The sequence below is a fragment of the Salmo trutta genome, chromosome 32, assembly GCF_901001165.1.
Source record: "Salmo trutta chromosome 32, fSalTru1.1, whole genome shotgun sequence".
NCBI classification, from domain to species: Eukaryota; Metazoa; Chordata; class Actinopteri; order Salmoniformes; family Salmonidae; genus Salmo; species Salmo trutta.
Window position 1 is genome coordinate 19,808,477 of NC_042988.1, and position 23,848 is coordinate 19,832,324.

Genomic DNA, 23,848 nt, shown 5'->3' on the forward strand with positions numbered 1-23,848 from the left:
GTGTGAATTGGTTTGTGGTCTACTATTACATGCGGTAAAGGACTAAGAATCATGAGGAAGTGGTTTCATAGTAATATTGGAGGACTTTAGACCTATATATGACTTTAGCTGTAAAATAATATTCTTTATAACTTTATTTTATTTTGGGGGTGTGCCAACTCTGAAGTTTACATCTAATCAGTTGTAATATTTCAGCCATGTGATTCCCTTGTTAACTATGTGGGCAGTCTAGTTAGGGGAGTGGTGATGGAATGTTGACTAAGGATGATGGTGTGATGTTTGTTTGCCTGGGAGGCAGGGATGTTTTCTGTCACGCAGATTAATTGACATGTTTCTTTCTAGTAGAATGGGTGTGATGATCTCACCATTACTGACAAACTTCTGTATGGCCCTAATGAGCTGGAATAGTCTTCTGTCTATTAAGCTACCTTGCCACATTCTTTTACTTGTCATTTAATTATTTATTTTTATTTAACTAGGCAAGTCAGTTAAGAACAAATTCTTATTTACAATGACGGCCTATTTATCCCCCATTCAGTTTCTCCTCTTTTCCATTTCATGTCTCTCCATCCTCCTGTATTTTCAGTTTTATCCTTTACTTCAGTTTCGATTTAATCAGTCTGTCTCTGTTTCGCTCTGTTTCTCTCTCTCTTTACTTGTTTCACCCCCCTCTCATCAGTGTAACGGTGTGGAAGGCTGAAGCATGCCCCACACCAGCCTCCACTTAACTCCTCTAAATTATCCCTCTCTTTACCCTCCACCACCAAACTGTCTAGGTAGACACCTGGCTCTGACTCCCCGTCTCCAGTTGTCATTCCGTCTCACATGACGACACACAGGTCATTCCCACACTGCGTGCCTCACGATCACAGCGTGTTATTACAGAATCACCGCTGACATCGTCATGGCACAGGCTTCCAAGCTACTTATTTGCTACCCTTAAACAGAGTACATTTTACAGGTTCCGTCTGTAGTTTTAATAACCTTGGATTAGATCATTGTTACACAAATAACGGCCCCCAAGAAATTGACTGAGTGTTGAGCTGTTCAGTAGCCAGTTATAAAGAATATAAACATCCAGGGATTTTCTAAGAGGAATTCCATAGGTATTACATAAACAGGTGTGAGTAAGCAGGTACGGTTGGAGTAGCTAATGGTCTCGATCTATAATCCACACTGCTGTTGTACTCAATGAAAGGCATTTCTGTTTGGACTCTATCACATAGTTGAAATGGCTGGAATAGTAGTTCAGCAGTCCCTTTGTTAATGATCTATTTTGAACAAGTCCTCCCTCTCCCTTCATGTTCTCTCTTTTCCCCCTCCCTTTCTTTCTCTGTGTTCAGTGTCTTGACCACAGTGCTGATGATAGGTATAGACTTATGAAGGCGTACTTGTTGATTCCCCTTCTTTAAAGGACCAGTGCAGTCGAAATTATTTCCTGATAGTGGCTGGTTGAAAATACAATCTACACAGGTCCTTCTAATCAGCAGGTTTGCAATAGGTGGGAGTTTCTGACATGGTCATGCAGTAAATTAGTTAATAGACTAATAACAAAGAGTTACAAAGAGAGTTCTAATGAAAATCTATTACAGTAAGGTACTTAATTGTTACCCTGAAATTATTTGCTATTGATATAAAACCTCTGCATTGGGCCTTAAACTACTCTTTGTGTGACTTATGCTGTGTTTGTAACCAAGTGGGAAATGAGAATTTACCACATATGTCTGGGAAAAATCCACTTTAACGCCCCTTCAACTGGTAATCACTAGTGGGAAACTCGTCTATCATCCTGAGCTCCCACTTCTCCCACATGCTGACCTCTGACATCAACTACTAAAGAAATTACCTCGTTAACGGCATTTTCGGCAGATAAATGCAATAACAAAACATTATTTATAAAAAGCAATCTATTAATAGGGTTTTTGAACACAATTTCTTTACAAGCATTATAGCTGTACTTTTAATTTTTGGTTTATGCAGCTTGTTGGTCATTAGCCAATCAGCGTTTCTCAACAAGTTCAAAGCACATGAATGCATCCAACTTCTATTTACCACTTCACAACTGGTATATTCCCACCTCCCACTTGTTTATGAATGCGACATTAGTCATAGGAATGAGGTGAAGAGATGACGGAATGCTGGAAAGGTTCATGAGTAGTGTAACCCTACACCTCTTCCGCCAAAAACAATAGACCACACCTCCATCCTCGCTCCCGCTGTCTCTCTCTCTCTCTCAACCACTCTGTTACCATATAAGGCAAAAAAGACTGGGGAAGCCAGTGACTGTTGAACAAATGGGCTAAGAAGGGAGAGTTGCAGAATTCCTCTGCCATCTCTCTGCTTTTCTCATACTCTAAAACTTGTAATGTTTGTTGTGTGATAATTTGACTGGCCCTGCCTGTGCCACATAGTCAAAATGCCTTTGGAATGTGTGTGATGCTGTAACAACAGCCATACCTGGCACAGACCAAGACTATTCTGTGTTTATAGTAAATACTTAGCTCTATTTATATTTCAAACACATATCACCCTCCAGCTTGTTGAATGTCCATTCTGTTCCAGACAAATGTAAATTTACGATACACAAAGCAGACACCATTTCTCTTTATCACTCCCATCTTTTCCTCATCATGTGCATTTATTTTACATTTAACCTTTATTTAACTAGGCAAGTCAGTTAAGAACAAATTATTATTTACAATGATGGCCTAGGAACAGTGGGTTAACTGCCTTATTCAGGGGCAGAATGACAGATTTTTACCTTGTCAGCTCGAGGATTCGATCTAGCAACTTTTCGGTTACTGGCCCAATGCTCTAACCACTAGGCTACCTGCTGCCTCAATGAGCAATGTATACTTTTTATACATACAGTATACATGATCTGAATTTATATTTTGGCTATGAGAGTTGATTACTGCTGAGTGGGAAAGAGAATATGAAAGAAAAGGAGCCCCCCCCTTTTCCCTTTTCTCTACATTCCAGAGTCAACATGGGTCTGTCTTATCACCCTTTCCTGTGTGCTGATTACTGGGGGAGGGAAGAAGCGAGGGATGCTGAAAAGGACAAAAGAAGGAATAAATTGCCATGTGTTCTACTACTATAATTTCATGACAGCATATTTGGCATGCTGGAGCTGTTTTTAATTACTTTGCGGTTGTGTTTGGACATTGGCCCTCAGGGATGCTCTATGCCATTTAAGGACACACAAAAATACTTTCACACAGCTATACTCTGTCATGTCAAGACAAGCTGGCTAAATTTAACTGAGTTGCGTAAATAGTCTTGACAGGGGGTTTGACATTATTGGTGAATGGTGTAAAACAACAGCAAGGTGCTGGATGCTGACAATCAAAACAATGTGTTTCTACAGATAGCCGTTAGGCTCATATTCAAATGTGTTGTATGCTTAATATGTGTCACACCATGTTTAGATATGGTTTTTATCTGGAATGAACAGGATACAGCACTCCAATCACTTACAAATCTGACACACATGCAGGCTGGCCCATACACATTACTCTCACATATGAATACACACACATGAATTCACAGGAGCTATTGGTGTGTAAATGAGCTCAATGAACTCATACCAGCCTATTCACATAGTGCGAGTCAATAGGTCCCTTTCTTTCAGAGCAGATGATGTGACTTTACACACCCAGAATTACAGACCCACCCGGTTGCTATTACAACTGCAGGTGAAAGAGAGAGAGACTGTCATAGCAAGGGAGAAGGGATGGAGTGAGGTCAGGAGTGTGTCTCCATATTTGGTTATCTACTTGTTATAGGCTGCTTTTCTTCTGTTTTAATCCCTCGTTGCTGCCGTCTGGGCCCAAATCAGTTTGTTGTGTCCTGTCACCCCTGTTGTGACTATGATTGAGCAGAGTATGATGTAGAACTAAGATTAGGTCTGAATGGGCGGCTGCACATATATTTCCCAAATCCCTTCCTTTCTGCTCCCTCAGCATCTGGTACTGCTCAGAGGGGACCCTTGACCCCCGGGCTAAATTCCTTGTATTTCCCAACCAGCCCTGACTGAGCGATGTATTGATTTTTCCAACAACATGGCATGTTCGTCAGGGTCGTCGTGTGCTATATGTGATGCACAGTTGCAAAATATGCAGGAACAAACACAGACACATTCCACACAGAACAGTATTTTTTATTTGTATTTATTTTATTTCACCTTTATTTAACCAGGTAGGCAAGTTGAGAACAAGTTCTCATTTACAATTGCGACCTGGCCAAGATAAAGCAAAGCAATTCGACAACATACAACAACACAGAGTTACACATGGAGTAAAACAAACATACAGTCAATAATACAGTAGAAAAATAAGTCTATATACAATGTGAGTAAATGAGGTGAGATAAGGGAGGTAAAGGCAAAAAAGGCCATGGTGGTAAAGTAAATACAATATAGCAAGTAAAACACTGGAATGGTAGATTTGTAGTAGAAGAAAGTGCAAAGTAGAAATAAATAATGGGGTGCAAAGGAGCAAAATAAATAAAATAAATAAATACAGTAGGGGAAGAGGTAGTTGTTTGGGCTAAATTATAGATGGGCTATGTACAGGTGCAGTGATCTGTGATATAACGTGTTATAACGTGTATAACGTGGAACAAGTCGAACAAGAATCATGTTTTTGTGCTTTAAAAAAATGTAATTAGGGGGTAGATCAGCTTTAATATTGCAGATAGATTTTGGCTTCTATCAGTGTAATTGTCTGCATCATTTCCAATCCCCTATATAAAGAAATGTCCTCTCACTGTCAACTGCGTTTATTTTCAGCAAACTTAACATGTGTAAATATTTGATATTTGAATGAACATAAGATTCAACAACTGAGACATAAACTGAACAAGTTCCACAGACATGTGACTAACAGAAATGGAATAATGTGTCCCTAAACAAAGGGGGGGGTCAAAATCAAAAGTAACAGTCAGTATCTGGTGTGGCCACCAACTGCATTAAGTACCGCAGTGCATCTCCTCCTCATGGACTGCACCAGATTTGCCAGTTCTTGCTGTGAAATGTTACCCCACTCTTCCACCAAGGCACCTGCAAGTTCCCGGACATTTCTGGGGGAATGGCCCTAGCCCTCACCCTCCGATCCAACAGGTCCCAGACGTGCTCAATGGGATTGAGATCCAGGCTCTTTGTTGGCCATGGCAGAACACTGACATTCCTTGCAGGAAATCACGCACAGAACGAGCACTATGGCTGGTGGCATTGTCATGCTGGAGGGTCATGTCAGGATGAGCCTGCAGGAAGGGTACCATGAGGGAGGAGGATGTCTTCCCTGTAATGCACAGCGTTGAGATTGCCTGCAATGACAACAAGCTCAGTCCGATGATGCTGTGACACACCGCCCCGACCATGACGGACCCTCCACCTCCAAATTGATCCCGCTCCAGAGTACAGGCCTCGGTGTAACGCTCATTCCTTCGACAAAATACGCGAATCCGACCATCACCCCTGCTCAGACAAAACCACGACTCATCAGTGAAGAGCACTTTTTGCCAGTCCTGTCTGGTCCAGCGACGGTGGGTTTGTGCCCATAGGCGACGTTGTTGCCGGTGATGTCTGGAGAGGACCTGCCTTACAACAGGCCTACAAGCCCTCAGTCCAGCCTCTCTCAGCCTATTGCGGACAGTCTGAGCACTGATGGAGCACTGATGTCCATCCTGTCTCCCTGTCGCGCTGTCTTAGGCGTCTCACAGTACGGACATTGTAATTTATTGCCCTGGCCATGTCTGCAGTCCTCATGCCTCCTTGCAGCATGCCTAAGGCACGTTCACGGAGATGAGCAGGGACCCTGGGCATCTTTCTTTTGGTGTTTTTTAGAGTCAGTAGAAAGGCCTCTTTAGTGTCCTAAGTTTTCATAACTGTGACCTTAATTGCCTGACATCTGTAAACTGTTAGTGTCTTAACGACCGTTCCACAGGTGCATGTTCATTAATTGTTTATGGTTCATTGAACAAGCATGGGAAACAGTGTTTTACAACCCTTTACAATGAAGATCTGTGAAGTTATTTGCATTTTTACGAATTAGGGACGTTTCTTTTCTTGCCGAGTTTATATTATTTTAAATATATATATTTTCAAATATATTTTCCTTCTTTATTATTTTCCCCTGAACACAGACATATTCCACACCTGCTGAAACATTGAACAGTATAATGTTGAACATATTTCTCTGCTTGTTAACAGACATTCTACCTTTATTGGCTCATACTTTTAGTTAGTTCTAGGCTATTTCTAGGGTCCTGAGTTTTTGCTGATCATATTGTGTGGTCTGGAAAAACTCCTTTCCCTAATAATTGTTATGTAATCCTATGGTTATTATAAAGCTGTTTACCCAGACTGCCTCTGTTAAGTGCACATGAGATATAGGTTGTGTATGTCAATATGTTGATGTCACCTGTGTCGAGGATGTTTTTGCCAATGTTGGTTTTGTTAACCCTTGTTTATCCAATGAGGTCACAACATCATCTGTTTCACATTCAGGTCCTTTGGAACGCATACAGAGCCGGCGTCACCCCTTGGAGAGAGTGAAGATGAGAACGAGTGAGGTCAGGAGTGCAAAGTATTAAATTACCTCATTCTTCCTCTTTCATCTTTATTCTATCCCTTTTCTCCTTGTTCCACCAAACTAATTTTCACCTGGGCATTTCTTCAATGTACTTCCTTTGCCACATTTCCTTTTTCCTTTGCAAAGGGTATTGTCTCCCTGCTGTTAGTGGCCTGTATACTGGTCCATTGCCTTTGTTCCGTCAGACTATCTCACCTTCTCCAGATCTCAGGGGAACACAATGGAATGAGCAGGTAGACGTGGTACTGAACCACTCTCTATGTACTTACGCTCTCTACCCTCTTGATGGATATCAGCTCATATCATCCCCTCTTTCTTTTTCATCCTTTCATAGTCTCATTCTTCACTTCTGCTTTTGCTACTCTATCCCCAATTCCAGCCCTTCCCCCATCACTTAACCATGAAGTTGAAATTGTTGTCTCATGTTTTCCAGTATTGTTATTTTAAGGTTCCTTTCCAGGCAAACTTGTCCAGATATCTTGATGTGCCTAGGCTGTGCAGCCTGGGTACACACACACACACACACACACACACACACACACACACATACATACATACATACATACCCACACACACATACATACACACCCACACACACACACACCCACACACACAGACATACATACCCCCACACACATACATACACACCCACACAACAGTGCTCTACTTGGGAGTGAATCTGGTTCTTTCCACTTTTTCAGCCTGCTGTCCATAGTACATCTCTTGGCTTCCAGTGGGGGCTAAGCTTAAAGCTTGCCCTTCTCACTACAGCCATAGTTTTAGCAATCTCAGCTACTGTATCTAGACTACTCTCAGTAAGCAAAATTACAATGAAAATAAGTATTTTCCAGACGTTGACATCACATGCATTTCAGGTGCTGAATGGAAGGTTAGAAGACGTATATTCCAGATGTCAAAAATAAGCATTTTCCGGACGTTGAAATCAGGTGCATCTTAGGTGTTGAATGAAAGTAAAAAACGTGACATTTCCAGTACATGTTTTCCAAAATTTTAAAATACTTATTTTTCGATCATTGATTCCATGGCCAGATTTCAACTGCTATAGATTCTCAATTAAGAAATAAAACACATTCATTTTTCACACCTCTAAATGAGAAAGAGGAGCAAAGTGAAGATTGCAACTAAATATTTGTTTTATTGCTCCCATCTATCACATGCACTTATGTTAGTATTTTCAAAAGCTTTAAAACGGACACCATGACATGCTGACTACACCGCTCACGTCACGTGCGCAAGCGTTGCAAAAATAAATGTACACATACATGTTATTCAATCGTTGCACCCACACTGCTCACGGAGCGTCTGTGTAGCCAGGTGCTAAAATAGAAATTGGTTCTATTTGTGAAGCTCAATGCGCTGCAAGTCCGGCCTCTCCCATCTCCACATTGGTTTTTAGGAGCATATACCCACGTGGGTGATTGAAAGATTAACTGAGGTCCGCTGTCCAGTCAGTTGTAGTAATGCACTGGAAATTTGTTTGCCAACTGTAATATAAAAGTTCAAAGAAGAAAAAATAAGCCTGAAGGAAGGAGGAGAGATCATGAGAAACTAATTTGGTTTACCGTTTAATCTGTGGATGAATTGTCGGAGTAGTGGATCTTGTGCATTTCAGGTAAAATAACAACCCAACGATTACATCCCAGGACAAATTAGGTAACAACAACTAGCTAGCTAAATTGCAATAAATGTGTAGCAAAATGCTTATGCTTCTAGATCCGACAGCGCAGCAGTATCTAGCATGTAATATCTAACAATCACTTCAGGTATTAGTGAACAAAATCAACATGCACGCAGTTTATTTAAAGCTGCCATACAGAGTAAATCAACAGACCAATTCAACTACAATAATATTCGGTGTAATGGTTACAGATTTTTTTTCTAGCTATGACTGTGATATGTTGTTGTTTATCTACCTTAGCTGAATGCACTGACTTTAAGTCACTCTGAATAAGAGCGTCTGCTAAATGACTAAAATGTAAATGTAACAACAAACGTGCAAAGCATGCTGGGTATTGTTGTAATGAGCTCCGCCCCCAAACAAGTACAAACATGGTCGTGTGGACCAGATCCAAATCTGAACGAATCACAGACGTCTAGGTTATGTTTCACAGGTTTGAACATCACAGTGCTGTATGGCAGTTTAGTACAGTAGAACACAGAAGAATACAGTACAGTACAATACAGTACTGTATGGTACAGGAGAGTAGAGTTTTATTCAGTAGAGTACAGTAGAGTTGAATTCATTAGAGTAGAGTACAGTACAGTATAGTTTAATTCAGTACAGTACAGTACAGTACAGTACAGTACAGTTTAATTTAGTACAGTATAGTACAGTAGCATTAACTACAGTACAGTATAGTTTAATTCAGTAGAGTACAGTACTATACAGTAGAGTTTAATTCAGTAGAGTAGAGTACAGTGCAGTAGAGTATAGTATAGTTTAATTCAGTAGAGTACAGTACAGTTTCGTTCAGTAGAGTAGAGTACATTAGAGTAAAGAAGGGTAAAATACAGTAGACTATACTTTACTTGTCTTTACTGTATTGTGTACTGCAATATACCTTACACTGCTGTGATCTACTGTGATGTAATGTGCTGATCAAACTTGTGAAACATAGATGCCGATGATTGGTTCAGATTCGGTCTGGTATGGGACAGACCAAATCTCAACCAATTATAGACGTCTATGTTTAGGCTAAATCAACACTGGACCGGACAAAATCTGAACATCTATGTTTGGTCCAAACCATGGCCTGTTCGGACCAGACTAAATCTTAACCAATTATACACTTCTATGTTTGGCCCAAGTATAGGCCGGTCCGGACCATGAACCAAATATACACTGAGTGTATATGACACAGACTGATCAGGTGAATCCAGGTGAAAGCTATGATCCCTTATTGATGTCACTTGTTAAATCCACTTCAATCAGTGTAGATGAAGGGGAGGAGACAGGTTAAAGAATACTTTTTAAGCCTTGAGACAATTGAGACATGGATTGTGTATGTGTGCCATTCAGAGGGTGAATGGGTAAGACAATATTTAAGTGCCTTTGAACGGTGTATGGTAGTAGGTGCCAGGTGCACCGGTTTGTCTCAAGTACTGCAATGCTGCTGTTTGTTTTTTTTACACTCAACAGTTTCCTGTATTTATCAAGAATGGTCCACCACCCAAAGGATGTCCAGCCAACTTGATACAACTGTGGGAAGCATTGGAGTCAACATGGGCCAGCATCCCTGTGGAACCATTTTGACACCTTGTAGAGTCAATGCCCCAACAAATTGAGGCTGTTCTGAGGGCAAAAGGGGGTGCAACTAAATATTAGGAAGGTGTTCCTAATGTTTTATAAACTTGGTGTAGACGTCTATGATTGGTTCAGATAGACTTGATACACAGGGAAGTGTCTATTGTCAAAAATCAATGTCCGCATACGTTGAAATCAAGGCCATTCTGGACCGCACCAAAAAAAGACCTAAAAAAGAGGACCGAAAAAGACGTCCAAAAATGGCCCCTGACAGTAAATTCTTAGTGGGCTTTTGAACCTCAACAGGAAAGCACCTGTGTTTGTTGAATCTACCTTCCTTCTTTCAGTTGTTATTGTTTTTGTCAGTTTTTATATTTCCTGGAAGATTCTTGATCATTCAGCAACACACTATTGACAGCTTTCTATGATATCAGCATTGTACATTGATTTTGTTTGACAATAGACACTTCCCTGTGGACCAGGTCTACCTGTCAATAAACTGAAACATATCAAATCACACAATAAGTGCTTTGCACAGGTCAAGTTTCTGTCACATTTTTTTTCTTAGGGTGGAAAAATAATCAGAATTGTTGTTTATCTATTTGGTGTGTATTTTCATATGCACATACACCTACATTTATTATGCCTCAGTGTGGTTTTAGTTTCAGTATGTTTCTCCAGACAATAGTGTTTCTGTGTCCCTAAATATCACTATTATTAGTGTGGTGATGGTAATACTATCACTAACTGAAAATGTGTTCTCAGTTAACTTACCTGTCAAAATAAAGGTAAATCGATAAAGAGTAAAACAGTTGGCTACAGTTGTAGCCCAGTTTGTGTAGTAGTAGATTCCTTGACATGAACCTTGGTAGGTTCTCTCTAAACAGTGTCTGTGAGCTTCAAAGCAGACAGTCTAGCCCCAGTCAAATGACACAAGGGGATAACTTGGATGATGTAGCCCATCCTGAATGGACTGGTACTTATATGGTCATACAAATCCTTACAGTGCACATACCTCCTTCTTAAACACCACCTTATCTGTGCCCCCCTTCTCATCCCCTCAACTATTTCATGTTCATGATTTTTTTTGCCCAGTGGCACTAGTTTCTCCACAGTGAAACGCCCCTTCAATAACATTATTGGCCCAGACGGTAAGGATTATTATAACATTGGCTGGGAGAAGCTGGAAGGGCGGAGACATAACATATAGGCCCCTCCTCCTCTGGACCGCACCCCGACTGACTACGCAAAGAGCGAATTTAACTAGCTAGTGGAAGAGAGAAGGAACAAGAAAGACAAAAAAAGAAAGAGTGAGGGAGAACAAGAGAGGGAAGAAGAGAACACTGTAGTTTGATCCGAGTTCTTCGCGAGGCTGCTGTCGACTGAAAAGGAGTTTGTTTCGCGGCGACACGGAGACAGATTCAGCCACCGGTTGTAGCTAGCCAACCCCTAAAGCCTCTGCATCTCAACAGCAGGTAATAGTCCAGCTAGCTAGATTTCTCTTCTAGCTACATTCTCATTTCCTTCAGCCTTGGCTCTTCACATGCTTGTGTCTAGCGGTGAGCAAGTGTACCTAACCAGGAAGGACGAGAACTGCAACTTCATCACCTCACTGTGTGGGACCTCATAACCCAGATGTATTAACTTTTGAACATTCAACTGTATCAACTTTTGTCTACATAGTTGATACAATTTAAGGTGGAAAGTAGTGATTATATCAGCGACTAAAGAAGCAATGGCGAGAAAATGTTACAAGTAACGTAAGCTAACTTGCTAACTACAGGAAGTGATTCGCATGAATGAGATGTAGAAAGGGAGGGAATGAAAAGTAACGCCAAATAATGGAACGCATGAACTATAAGCACGGTCCTGTTAGAACCCTTTTGAATTGTCTCTTTCATCGTGGATTAACATGATGTATAGTTTAGGTCTCGCTGTGCGATCAGCCGCGGGGCAAGCAAACAAGTTTGTAGGCTAACGTACCCGGGGTAGTGTTGTTGCGCACCATTACGTCACACTTTAATTGATTCGCTGTGTAAGTCCACGCTTCCTGTTCGATTGATGCTTTAGGTCTACGTCATTGAATTTGTTTGCATTTCTCATGCATTTCATCCTACACTGCAATGAACTCATTATGCGTGAAATGGCAATGTAGCCAGTCGTGTGAAGTTAATGTATTAACACATTTTCTGAGTTAGGATAATTTCTTTCTTGGCTAATGTCATTGAACTAAATTAGATTAGATTCACATTACTCGGTAGGACTAGTGAACATTGTTACACGACCAGACATTATATATGCAATGACCCCAGTCTATTTAAGTGCTTTGTCAGTAATTTGGGTTTGGTTAGAGTCAGTGTTTTGTGTTGTGAAATTATAGATTGCTGCAGTACTTTGATTCCGATTATTTCGACCTCAGGGACTTTGCCTGGCTACCCAAACTCGTTGCTCCGGCCAAACGCTACGCCACGCCCATTGACATTAGTTTCTTCTCCACAGTGAGTCTGTATCGGAGTACCTCCCCAACGCAGAGGCTCGCTTTCTACAAATCAGAGTCCCCAACAAGGGGTTTTCAGGGTAAATGGAAAGCATCTGTGATGCCACTTCCACTTTTGTACGTTAACAATGTGACTCCATCTTAACTCCTCCTCCACATTTATAGGATTGGTTGAACATTACAGGAGAGAACCTCCCCCTAAGTTTTTTTTCCCCTTCTCATCAAGACCAGTATGTAGGGGATCTAGTTTCAGGAGTTTCTTTTACACCTACTAGTTAGGTTACTAGAACACAAACCCATTCTAACCATTCTGATTGGTTCCAGAAACCAATGGTTTGGACCAGAACCAGAACACATGTTGGTAAAGCAGCATTTTGGAGGTGTCATTGGCTTTCATACTCTGATTTGTTTGGTTTGAGATGATCCAATCACTGGAAAAAGCAAGTTGGTTTTTCCACCACAAACGACTTCAACGTTGGCAGTCTCAAGCTGAAGTGTAGCAAATATAGAGCACAGGAAGAATTGAGTCGTCAGGCAATCTGGGACTCACAAATGACGCGTGGTCCTCCAGTCAGCTTGGGCAATTCTCCTGATATAGGAACATGGCTCAGTCTAGGCCTGTGCAAAAGTCTGTTCCCACTGCACTGAGTGAATGTCTGCCCTATAGATATAGCCACATTTGAATATCATGCCCATTAATTCAAACATGTTATTTCAAGTGAAACACAGGCCTATGTCTTTGAACAGGGTTTCTGTCTTTTGAAGGCAACAGTATGCAAAGTCAAGTTCATGACTTTCTGACATACAGCCTTGGTCTCTCTCTGTTGGTGTCTTTCTATTTCAATAGCGCAGGGTGTTGGTTCCTGTCAGAATAACATCATTTCCTGTTTTTGCTTTCACTGAACTGTGAATCAAACCCCTGGCAACATCTGAAACTAATCCTCTGGATTTCAACATTGCTCATTGGAAAGGCATTCACCATTATTAGATTGAGTTATAATGACCTGGTAGATATAAACTGATTAATCTAACTGTCGTGATCCTCTTACATTTTACTGACTGTTTCAATGATGTCCCTACTTGAATGTGTCCAGTTCATGAACAGTGGGTTGATCAATATGTAGTCTAGCCTAAAAGTGTGCTTAAAATCATACAGGACAAATGAAAATGCCTGTTCCTGTATTGAAGGCCAGCTATGATGCAGACATCCTGGCTAAGGTAGATTACTGTTAGGCACCAACTTGCGTTAGTTTCAATTTGAAACATTTGGGTCAAGGTTACTGTGGCACAAAAGTTTCCCACAGTTATCCAAGGTTCAGTGGTAGCTGTGATTCTTGAGTTAACGCTATCAGTCAGTCCCAAGATGTTTCTGTCAGGTGACGTTCTCTAAACTAACTGTAGATTTACAGGACTATAGTTGCCCTTTCAGTGATGAGGGGCAGTAACATGGGCAAATGCTTGCTGATAATCAAGACAATGGAATAAAAAAAAGAGCCCTACATTTTTGACCATACCATCACAATTAGGTCATTTCCCCAAGTAAACAATCCTCATTTTATATTCATCTTAGGCCAGCTAGCTACAGCAGATCAGATGTATTTGATCAGATGAAAGGTCATCTGGACAGGACTGCAGTTTATGTTTAATTGATATTTATGATCCTTGTCATATAATGTACAGTACATCTCCAGTAAGAGGCAAGTAGAAGGCAAAGATCAATCATCCACATGAGAGTCGATATCATTTGAGTAATGTATACAGACCTGCTCATAGCCACAGATCCCCATATAAACATGGGTCACATTCTCTTCTTAAAGCTGGAATCCTTATTGGTGACACTGTCATATCAGTCTGGGATATTACAACAAAGTTACTGTAAACAAGTCTTTCTTCATCAGACGTCATTGAACGTGTGATACAACACAATAGGTACTGCAGTTATTAATTTTTTTAACACTGCTCGACGCACCTCACCTCTGACATTCACAAAAGGATAACGACGGTGCTGGGGCGGACAGTGGTGCTGTTTCCCCTGATACGGATTCCATCTTTAAACTAGGGCTGGGATTTGCCAGGGACCTCACAATATATTCATGATACTTGGGTGCCGATATGTATTGTGTTTCTCACAATTGTATATGTATTAAGATTTGGTCTGTGATTTAATTTTTATTTATTGGGTTTTGATGTTCCAAACATATTGCTCACCATACGTGTGCTGCCGAGATACAAGCGAGCGCATGAGAAATGCATCATGGAAGAGTCCTATAAACAAATTGGCTCCCTTTTTAATAAGATGGAGAACAAGCTATGAAGGAAAAATACTGGAGTTTTCAAGTTCATTTTTCCCATCACTGCTTTTTAATAACACAAGTTTGATATAATGGATTCTTAGTAATGCAGACATCAAACACAGGATATTACGCGTGTGCATACATCTGTGCTCTGATTCATGTTTGAGTCATATTTTACTGTGGCTGGCTTGCCAGTCAACCTCTTTCAAACTTATTTTACTGCCATTATTCTCGCTATTAACGTCTATCTATATGTAATAAACTCATTCCTTAGTTCAGTTTGGCTTGAACAATATGATTTGAATTGGGTCAATCGGATTGGTCGACTTGGCAGGGACACCCAATGTATCAGCTAAAAAGGCCTAGTGCAAATCCCACTACTAGGTGTATTCTACTGTTTGCTTGCTTGTTTCTTTCCTTCCTCCTACTCCATTCTGTCAATTTCTCCCTACTCTCCATACCTCCTATTTTCCCATCCTCCCCCTCACTGTGCACACCTGTAGGGTTCCACTGAATGCAACAATAGCAGGAAATTACTAATCTATGGCTGGGGTTCCAAACAAACAAGGCTTGTTCTCACTTCTCTGGACTTAACCGTGGCAACACTGATTGCTGCTTGGTTTATGATACATGCTAGGCCTATGCTGGGTGGGGGGGTAGTTGTCCTTTTTTAATTTATAGTGAACAAAAATAAAGCAACATGGAACAATTTCCAAGATTTTACTGAGTTACAGTTCATATAAGGAAATCAGTCAACTGAAATAAATAAATTAGGCCCTAATCTGTGGATTTCATATGACTGGGAATACTGATATGCATCGGTTGGTCACAGATGCCTTAAAAAAAAGAAAAAGGTAGGGGGGTGGATCAGAGAACCAGTCAATATCTGGTGTGACCACAATTTGCCTCATGCAGCGTGACATCTCCGTCGCATAGGATTGATCAGGCTGTTGATTGTGGAATGTCGTCCCGCTCCTCTTCAATGGCTGTGTGACGTTGTTGGCTATTAGTGGAACTGGAACACGCTGTCGTACACATCGACCCAGAGCATCCCAAACATGCTCAATGGGTGCCATGTCTGAGTAGGCAGGCCATGGAAAAACTGGGCCTTCAGCTTCCGGAAATTGTGTACAGATCCTTGCGACATGGGGCCGTGCATTATCATGCTGAAACATTAGATGACGGCGGCAGATGAGTGTCACAACAATGAGTCTCAGGATCTCGTCACGGTGTCTGTGCATTCAAATTGCCATCAATAAGATGCAATTGTGTTCGTTGTCCATAGCTTACCCCACCACCACCATGGGGTGCTCTGTTCACAATGTTGACATCAGCAAGCCGCTCACCCACACTATGCCATACATGGTCTGCGGTTGGGATGCCAGTTGGACGTACTGCAAAAATCTCTAAAACGGCGTTGGAGGCAGTTTATGGTAGAGAAATGAAGATTCAATTTTCTGGCAACATTTCTGGTGGACATTCCTGCAGTCAGCATGCCAATTGCACACTCCCTCAACTTGAGACATCTGTGGCATTGTGTTGTGTGACAATTGAACTTTAGTGTCTTTGTTGTCCCCAACACAAGTTGCTCCTGTGTAATGATCACGCTGTTTAACTAGCTTCTTGATATGCCACACGTCAGGTGGATTATCTTGCCGAAGGAGAAATGCTCACGAGTGATGACGCTTTTTGTGCATATGGAACATTTCTGCAAACTTTTATTTCAGCTCATGAAACAGAAGACCAAAACTAATATATTGTGGTTATATTTTTATTCTATGTAACTAATGGAGAGAAGCAGATTACTAGATGGGTGGAGGTATTTTACACCATGTGGGTGGAGGTATTTTACACCATGTGGGTGGAGGTATTTTACACCATGTGGGTGGTGAAAAGCTACCTTGCATGTCAGAAAATAGACCTTGTTCCGTGTTGGGTGTGATCTGCACACCTGATGTGTTTGGTTTTGTAGGTGTGTATACATGTATGTATCAGACTGGCTATTGCCCAACGCAGTCAACTTGAGCACTCAAACACAGTTTCACGCTGAACTTTGAAACGCTCTCTGCACAGGGACGTCCCTCTGACTGCCACTCCATATTTAATTTCTCCGTCAACCCAAATGCAGGTCAGGCTCCATATCCCCCGCTAGTTTGAATACAGCACGTGTTCAGCTGGCCGTGTGTGCTTTTTGTTTGACTGGTGAATAGCCTCCATAAACGTAGGACACTGTTTGTTGTCTTCATGTAGCCTAGACTATAGTGATTGAAAGGGAGTGCTCTTATACTGTAGATAAGACTTCTAGTCAGAGATAAGGAGAGATAGGAGTTAGACTACACCATCCCCTCCCTCTTGTCTGTTAAGGGGAAAAATTGAGATGACAAGACCTGTTCACGGTCAGGTGAAAGATGTCTTTCTAAACCCTACTCAGGACATAAAACATGTTTTATTTAAGTGACCGAGGAAGCAGGCATGTATGACTCCCTCCAGCATTCTTTCACAACAGTTAAAAGACTTATGTAACCATTATCTAATATCCAATGCGCTTTCGCTTGTTCAGCAAGCGGGTGCAAATTTAAATAGCCAGCCGTGTCCAATATGGTTGTCAAAATGACAACGGAAATATAAGCCATTTCATCAGCCCTTTGACCCCAAATCATTGTTTTAGGTGTTTGTCAGACTGACACCTACTGGCTGTCAACCAGTACAGTTAATAGAATAATTCTAAAGGAAATGTCTGTTATTAGATCTAAACTGGACAGTTCAAATCAGTTATTCACTTTATGGTGCTGCTAGACTAACAGGTTGCTTAGAGTTCCAGTTTTTATGTGCATCTCTAGTGAGGAATGTGGAAAAATAGTGGATAAGGGTTTGTCATGCAGTGTGGTTAGGTTCCAGGACTTAATTTACTGCACAGTCTGCAGAGGGCCGAGAACTTCTCGTTTCAACGGTGTCCCCTGGCGCACTCTGCAAGAATTCACACAACAAAGTTCCACAAATGGCAAAATAGTTTTCCCTCTTTGTCATTTCCTCTTCCCTCTCTCTCCTCGGTTCCCCCTCCCTCCCCTGTCTTAGGCCGAGAGACGGTGTCTGAGTCCATAATGATCTTAGACACACTCCACCTCTCCTGCCTTCTGGCCTCGTCTGGTGGTCACACTCTCTTCCTCAGGGTGTCAGACAGTGGAGAGCACTAGGAAAGCCAGAGGTAAGGTCAGAGGGCAAGGGATGGAGGGATAGGCCGTTGAAGCTTAACATGCATACAAGACTGACCAAGCTAGACTGGACCCAACAAGAGACCATCTGATGAACTGGAGTAGGGACAGACAGGGTAGGATGTATTAACGGTTCTATTAATATTCCAGTCAATGGAGCCATACACCATGGCCAGTTGGCCACGGCTGTTAACTGCTTTGTGGCTGGTGGGATACAAGGCTTATTGTACATGGTCAGGCTTTAAATGTTGCCTTTGGTCACCGACTGACAAGATGGAGGGTCAAGACCTTGGCTTTTCCAGCTACTCAGCATAACTCTGGGTGAGGAGGAGCAGGGGAAGTCACTGAGCTGGAATGGAATGAGAGTGGAGCAGGGAAGGAGGGGAGGGATGGCTCTGAAGCGCAAGCAGCCCTTGGTGTCCCTTTTTAACGAGATGGCCAGGCGTTGACAAGGACACTCCTTACTTCCTCCCTTTGTGCCTACATTCTTGTCTCTGTGATGTCGGTTCTGAAACCACCCTATCTCCTCCCTCTTGTTATTCGGCCCGGGGGGGGGTCCGCTTCTATAGTAGACCACTTCACTGACTAAGCACCACTCTTCCTAGATGTCGGCGGTCATTGTCTTAGCCTTCAATGACATGTTGGCTAGCCATTGATCGTCAGGTTCGATAACATTTAGGGACTGTTGGAGGGATTAGTTTCCTTGTATTCCACGTGTCGCCTTCATTAATGTGTAACTCTGCATGAGTAACTACCAGAACGGCTAATCTCAATGTAGCCAACCTTCAATAGATGAGTCTGTTTGTACAGCTGAACAGTATTTAACGTGACGAGACATGGGGAGGCCTTGCAGCTGCGCAGTACTGGGCTTCAGGCTTAGTGGCGTCCCAGGTTGAGTGAAGACGTGGCCAGACAGAAAGCTGTGGACTTTGGTGGCCAGACAGAAAGCTGTGGACTTTGGTGGGGACTCTGATTCATAATAAAAGACGTGGGTCTACCCAGTGTTCTCTTAATGCCATGTACAGGCTAGGCAGTGTCTATCCATGGCAACGGCTGACCATCACACTTTAGGTTCACCTTCACCTTTCAATGTAGAGCACCTTCCATAGAATGGCTATGAAAAGATTAGATGTGGTTCTAAATGTAGCCCTGTGCTGCTCTCAGGAGATGGATGGAGGAGATGCGTCACTGACTAATCTGTGTCAAGACGACGTGTGTAGGACACAGCACAGGCCTCTCTGCTCCCTCCCTCCCCAGGGCCGTCCAAAACGGCTGCATGCTCTCCTTTTTCAAGTCTCATTTTATCATTGTTCTCGCTTCACTATCAGTGGGTCATATTCCTATCCTGCTGGCTTATCCATGTCTTGCTGGTAGACAATGCAAGCTAAACTCTCTGGCTCCCATCCTGCATCCACTCAACAGATTGCCTGTGTATGTTTGAGATGTTTGTTTGAGTTTGTTTTCATGTAGGCTACACGTTTTCTTTTTCATGCTGCACGCCCACACGTTAGCCTAGCTGACACTGCTTGTTTTTGCCAAGCAGGAAAACAATAGTTAACTATTGCAGTCAGGCGTTAGCCGTGTTAGGCCTGCAAGGAACTGACTAGACTACCCCTTGGTGTGGTTGCTGGTTGTTTGCCTAACGTTGCAGATGGTCAGGCCCTGCCACAGTCAAGGGACTGTCTGAAGGCCACTGGCTTCACCACTGCACACAGTCTAACTGTTCTACTGTACAGCCTGAGGTGCATTACCAGGGATAGGTGATGTATTTTGAGTGTTTAAGGGCTCGAACACACCAATAGCGTTTGCCTGCTGAGAGTACTTTGCCAAAAAAGATCTTGCATGTAGAATCGCGTGAATGTAATCAGTCAGACATCAACAGCATGCTGAACGATCGGTAGACGAACGGGAGATCCACCTTCGTTGCGACGTGTGCGACCGTTAAACCCCCCCCCCCCCCCCCCCCCCCCGGGCTCGACTGATGTGGTGATGGGGAATAGAGGCAGAAGGACTGGAAGGAAAGACCAGGAGAGACTGATGGTGGTAAGAGGAAAGAAATGTGCAGCATTCCTTTGCTCTCTGTCTCTGATAAAGGGTCAGTATGGGAGGAATGTGACCCTGGAAGACTGGATAAACAGAGGGGGAGAGGGAGACTGGAGCTGACCGAGAGGGGTCCGGGGGGACTAATTTGTGGGGTACCTCACTAAAGCAGGAAACTGGGAAGTAAGGGTTGAGGAACAGAGTTGGGAAAGGGGAGGGTGTAGTGATGGAAGTCAGCTGTAGAGCTCTGAGGAGGGAGAGGAATGGTGCGACATTCCTGCTTCCCTTCCTGGTTGCCTGACTTAGATCAGGGTTAATGTGTCATTTAGTGTTTCTCATAACCCTTTCTGTCAGCAATGCCCATATCCAATGCAGTACAGCCTTTCTCGATACATTCTCAAACATCTACTTGCCCTAGCCTTTGTGTGCAGTAGACTGCATTGCCCCCGGTGTAGGTTAACATGCCTATAAAATAACTTTTTCCCGTTCTACAGCAGGTAAACCTCATATTTAATGATGTGCTATTTCTTAAGAATAGCTTTATGATTGCAGGCACTGTAGAACTTCCCACCTGTAACCCCCCTCCCCCAAAAGTATCACAAATTGCATTTCCAAATGATCCAAACAGAAACTCTGCCAACAAACAAAGCTCATAAGTATGGTTAAGTGGAAAAATATTCTGAACTTGGAACCTTTGAGCGTTTGCTGTTTCGCAACATTGAATATGTAAACATAACGGAGCCAGTTGTTGTAAAATGTCGACCTTTATTTCTACCCTAGGGAGTAAAGGAAAGTTTTAGGCTAACGACCCTGGCGGTGGAGGGAAAGCCCAACGCTCCCGTTGTTGGAATGTTCAGATAATGGCCTTCCCTTTTCTCCGTACCTCTGTGTTTAGCTAAACGTTATGAAACACCCTTCCCTCACCCCGCTGGATTCTGGTAATACTTGTCTAGTCTCTCCATGTGGGTTACACCATGGAACTGACTTCAATGACTTAGATAATGTTCATGAGCTGTGAGCCGGTCCTGTTTGGGCCTGCAAGCGATATCTCTCACCTCTGGCATTGTGGTTGTTTTACACAAGCTTTGTAAACAAGATTCAAGACTGAACATTGTGTTTAGGCCTTTAACCCCATTTTGTTTTTTGGGGGGGTAATATTTAGACTTAAAGTCCCTTGACTGCTCCAACTTTTGTTTTTGAATATGGGCGGTTCCTCAGGCCTCATGATGTACAACAGTCTAACCTCCCACTCTGACGTGCTCCTCGTCCCTAGAAACCCAACGTTGAGAATCGCAAATTGTTTTGAAGACTTTCCTCCAAGCATGTAATCAACGAAGTCTTTCCCAAAACCACGTATTCAGATGAGATGGTCAGCACATGTTGCACATTACCACAAATAAGTTTCACAGCACTAAGTTACATTTTGTTAGAGGCCTTCTTGGCTGGAGAGGGAGTGCGCCCCGTAATTTGAGTAGCATCCTTAGTGGTTGCCAGAAACGTGGGGCCTTGTTGAGATTAGTTTGTTTCATGTTGACCTGACCTAACCTCAGCACTCCACATGTTGTATAGAAAACATTGGTGACCTTGGCATTTCTCAGACATTAAATCAAGAAAAACAGCCAGGGACCAGACCTTTCTGACAGACATCAACTCACAACCCAACAAACTTTCTGGGCAGTGGCTCTTTAACTCAGAACAGTCACATGGGTATTGCGGATAGAGATTAACGCGATGGTGAAATGACAGTTCATGCCCACATTGTTTTGGGGATAGATGATGCAAGATAATGCTTTGTAGTTTCAGGGAAGTCTTTGTTTACTTGGCTCAGAATATGCCAGGACTGTTGCTCATTTACATCAGGTTTGTTTGTTGGTTGAGGTCTAACTAAATTGAATTGGTACTACAACTAAATGCTCGATTTCCTAGCCCTAACCAACTTCCGGGTCTCTTTCCACAGCAACCATGGCGACGGACGCAGACAAGTTCCTGTACGTGGACCGCAACATGGTCAACAACCCTCTGGCCCAGGCAGACTGGGCCACCAAGAAGCTGGTGTGGGTGCCGTCGGAGCGGCTGGGCTTCGAGGCGGGATCTGTGAAGGAGGAGCGAGGTGAAGAGTGCCTGGTGGAGCTGGCAGACTCTGGCAAGAAAGTGAAAGTCAACAAGGATGACATCCAGAAGATGAACCCGCCCAAGTTCAGCAAGGTGGAAGACATGGCCGAGCTCACCTGCCTGAACGAGGCCTCAGTGCTGCACAACCTCAAGGAGAGATATTACTCTGGCCTCATCTACGTGAGTATTATACACCAGGCACACACTGAACTGAAGGACACATTCCCAGCCTGTAGAACCTGAAGGAGAAAGTCTGATACTACAGCACACTGAAGGACCTCACCTCATTGTATGATACAAGTGTCAATCATTACTCTGTGTTCATGTGAACACTTCTGACTCACTCTTGCCCCCTCATACAAGTGCTGATAATATTTGACTTACATTTTTTTTTTTTAGATGTTATCCAAGGTCTTGCTTAATGCTGGTTATGAAAACAGTTTGGTCATATCACAACTTGGCCTGGTTCCAAACCAGGTGGTCCTCCTTCCTAGCCTCATTATCCCCATTAAGCCCATTGTGTCAGATGACCATTGTGTGCAGGTTGCCACCCCAAACCAAACATACGAGTATGTTCTGTCCTCCCTTTCTGGCTCCCCTCTCTTACTCTCTCCTTGTGTGTTTGGAGTACTGCTGTAAACAGGAATCTGCAGGGAACAATACTCTCCTGGGGGGTGGAAGAGGGACACAATGAGGGGGCGGAGAGTAAAGCTGTTCAGAGTTGAGTTCCAGGCGGAGCTGGAAATGAAATGGATATGGAATGTAAATCGTGCTCTAATTATTGTTCCCCCATAATGCCATTTATCCCTCTGTCCACGACTGGGAGTGATTTGCGGTCTGCGACATTGGGCTTTGACCCGGTCAAGTCAACACACCCTGGCCCTCTTGGGGTTTGGGTATTGCCGTGTTGCGTGCCACTGGACCGGCTACCCTTCTGAAAACACCCCTCTTGGGAGAGGCAGAGACAACTACCAGACCAGAAGCAAGGGCACGGCGCAATGGGGAGGACAGGAATGTAGCTGAGGGAAGGAAACAGAAATATGGAGGGTGGATTAACAAAATGAAGTGGGGAGGAGAGATGCTCCAGATGCCCATACCAAGATGAAGGTTTAGAGGGGTATATGGAAAGGGACAGAGGGGCTGGGGTGAAATCACCTCGGATGATGTCACTGTTTTGTAGAAGCTCTTGGTGATTGTGAAACATGACTGATCAAGCCCAGCCTCTGGCTGTAGTCAGGGAGGGAGATTGGGAAATAAAGTATGGAGCTGGTGTTGATGAGAGACTTGGAGAGGGTTAGATTCAGAAGATAAGATAATGTTCACTATGATTTCCCCATTCACATCTGTCCAGTCTTGTTTTCGGCTGTAGACCATCAGAGTGATATAATATGCAGTCAGTTTAAACTTATTACATTGGCAGGTCAGAGTGATTCTACTGCAATCTCTCACTAAGATCGACAGTGGAATTTTAATTGAAATGACACCTCTAGACTAGCTAAAATCCAATGTAAGAAGGCCAGTTAAGTCCGACTGTATAATCCCTAGTGTTCTTGGTTCAGGCCGTGGATAGAGGAGAGCATGTATGTTCAGTAGCTAATATTAATAAGTGTTTCTCTTTGTATCACAGACATACTCCGGGCTCTTCTGTGTGGTCATAAACCCCTATAAGAATCTGCCCATCTACTCAGAAGAGATTGTGGATATGTACAAGGGCAAGAAGAGGCATGAAATGCCCCCCCATATATACGCCATCACTGACACAGCCTACAGGAGCATGATGCAGGGTAAGCGAAGGTCCTTGTTTTACCACATCGTAGTAAGTAACCTAGCAG

General features: G+C 42.9%; 1 protein-coding gene across 2 annotated transcripts in view; it reads left to right on the forward strand.

Annotated features, from left to right (window-relative positions):
* Nucleotides 1-11,036: 11,036 nt before the first annotated feature.
* Nucleotides 11,037-23,848, forward strand: part of LOC115170532 (myosin-9-like) — a 32,244-nt gene continuing 19,432 nt past the window's right edge. For both annotated transcript variants that reach the window (XM_029726752.1, XM_029726753.1), the window contains exons 1-3: nucleotides 11,037-11,336; nucleotides 21,862-22,196; nucleotides 23,644-23,800. In XM_029726752.1, coding sequence (XP_029582612.1) covers nucleotides 21,867-22,196; nucleotides 23,644-23,800 — 487 coding nt within the window. In that variant the 5' untranslated portion in view covers nucleotides 11,037-11,336; nucleotides 21,862-21,866. The remainder of the gene's footprint in view (nucleotides 11,337-21,861; nucleotides 22,197-23,643; nucleotides 23,801-23,848) is intronic.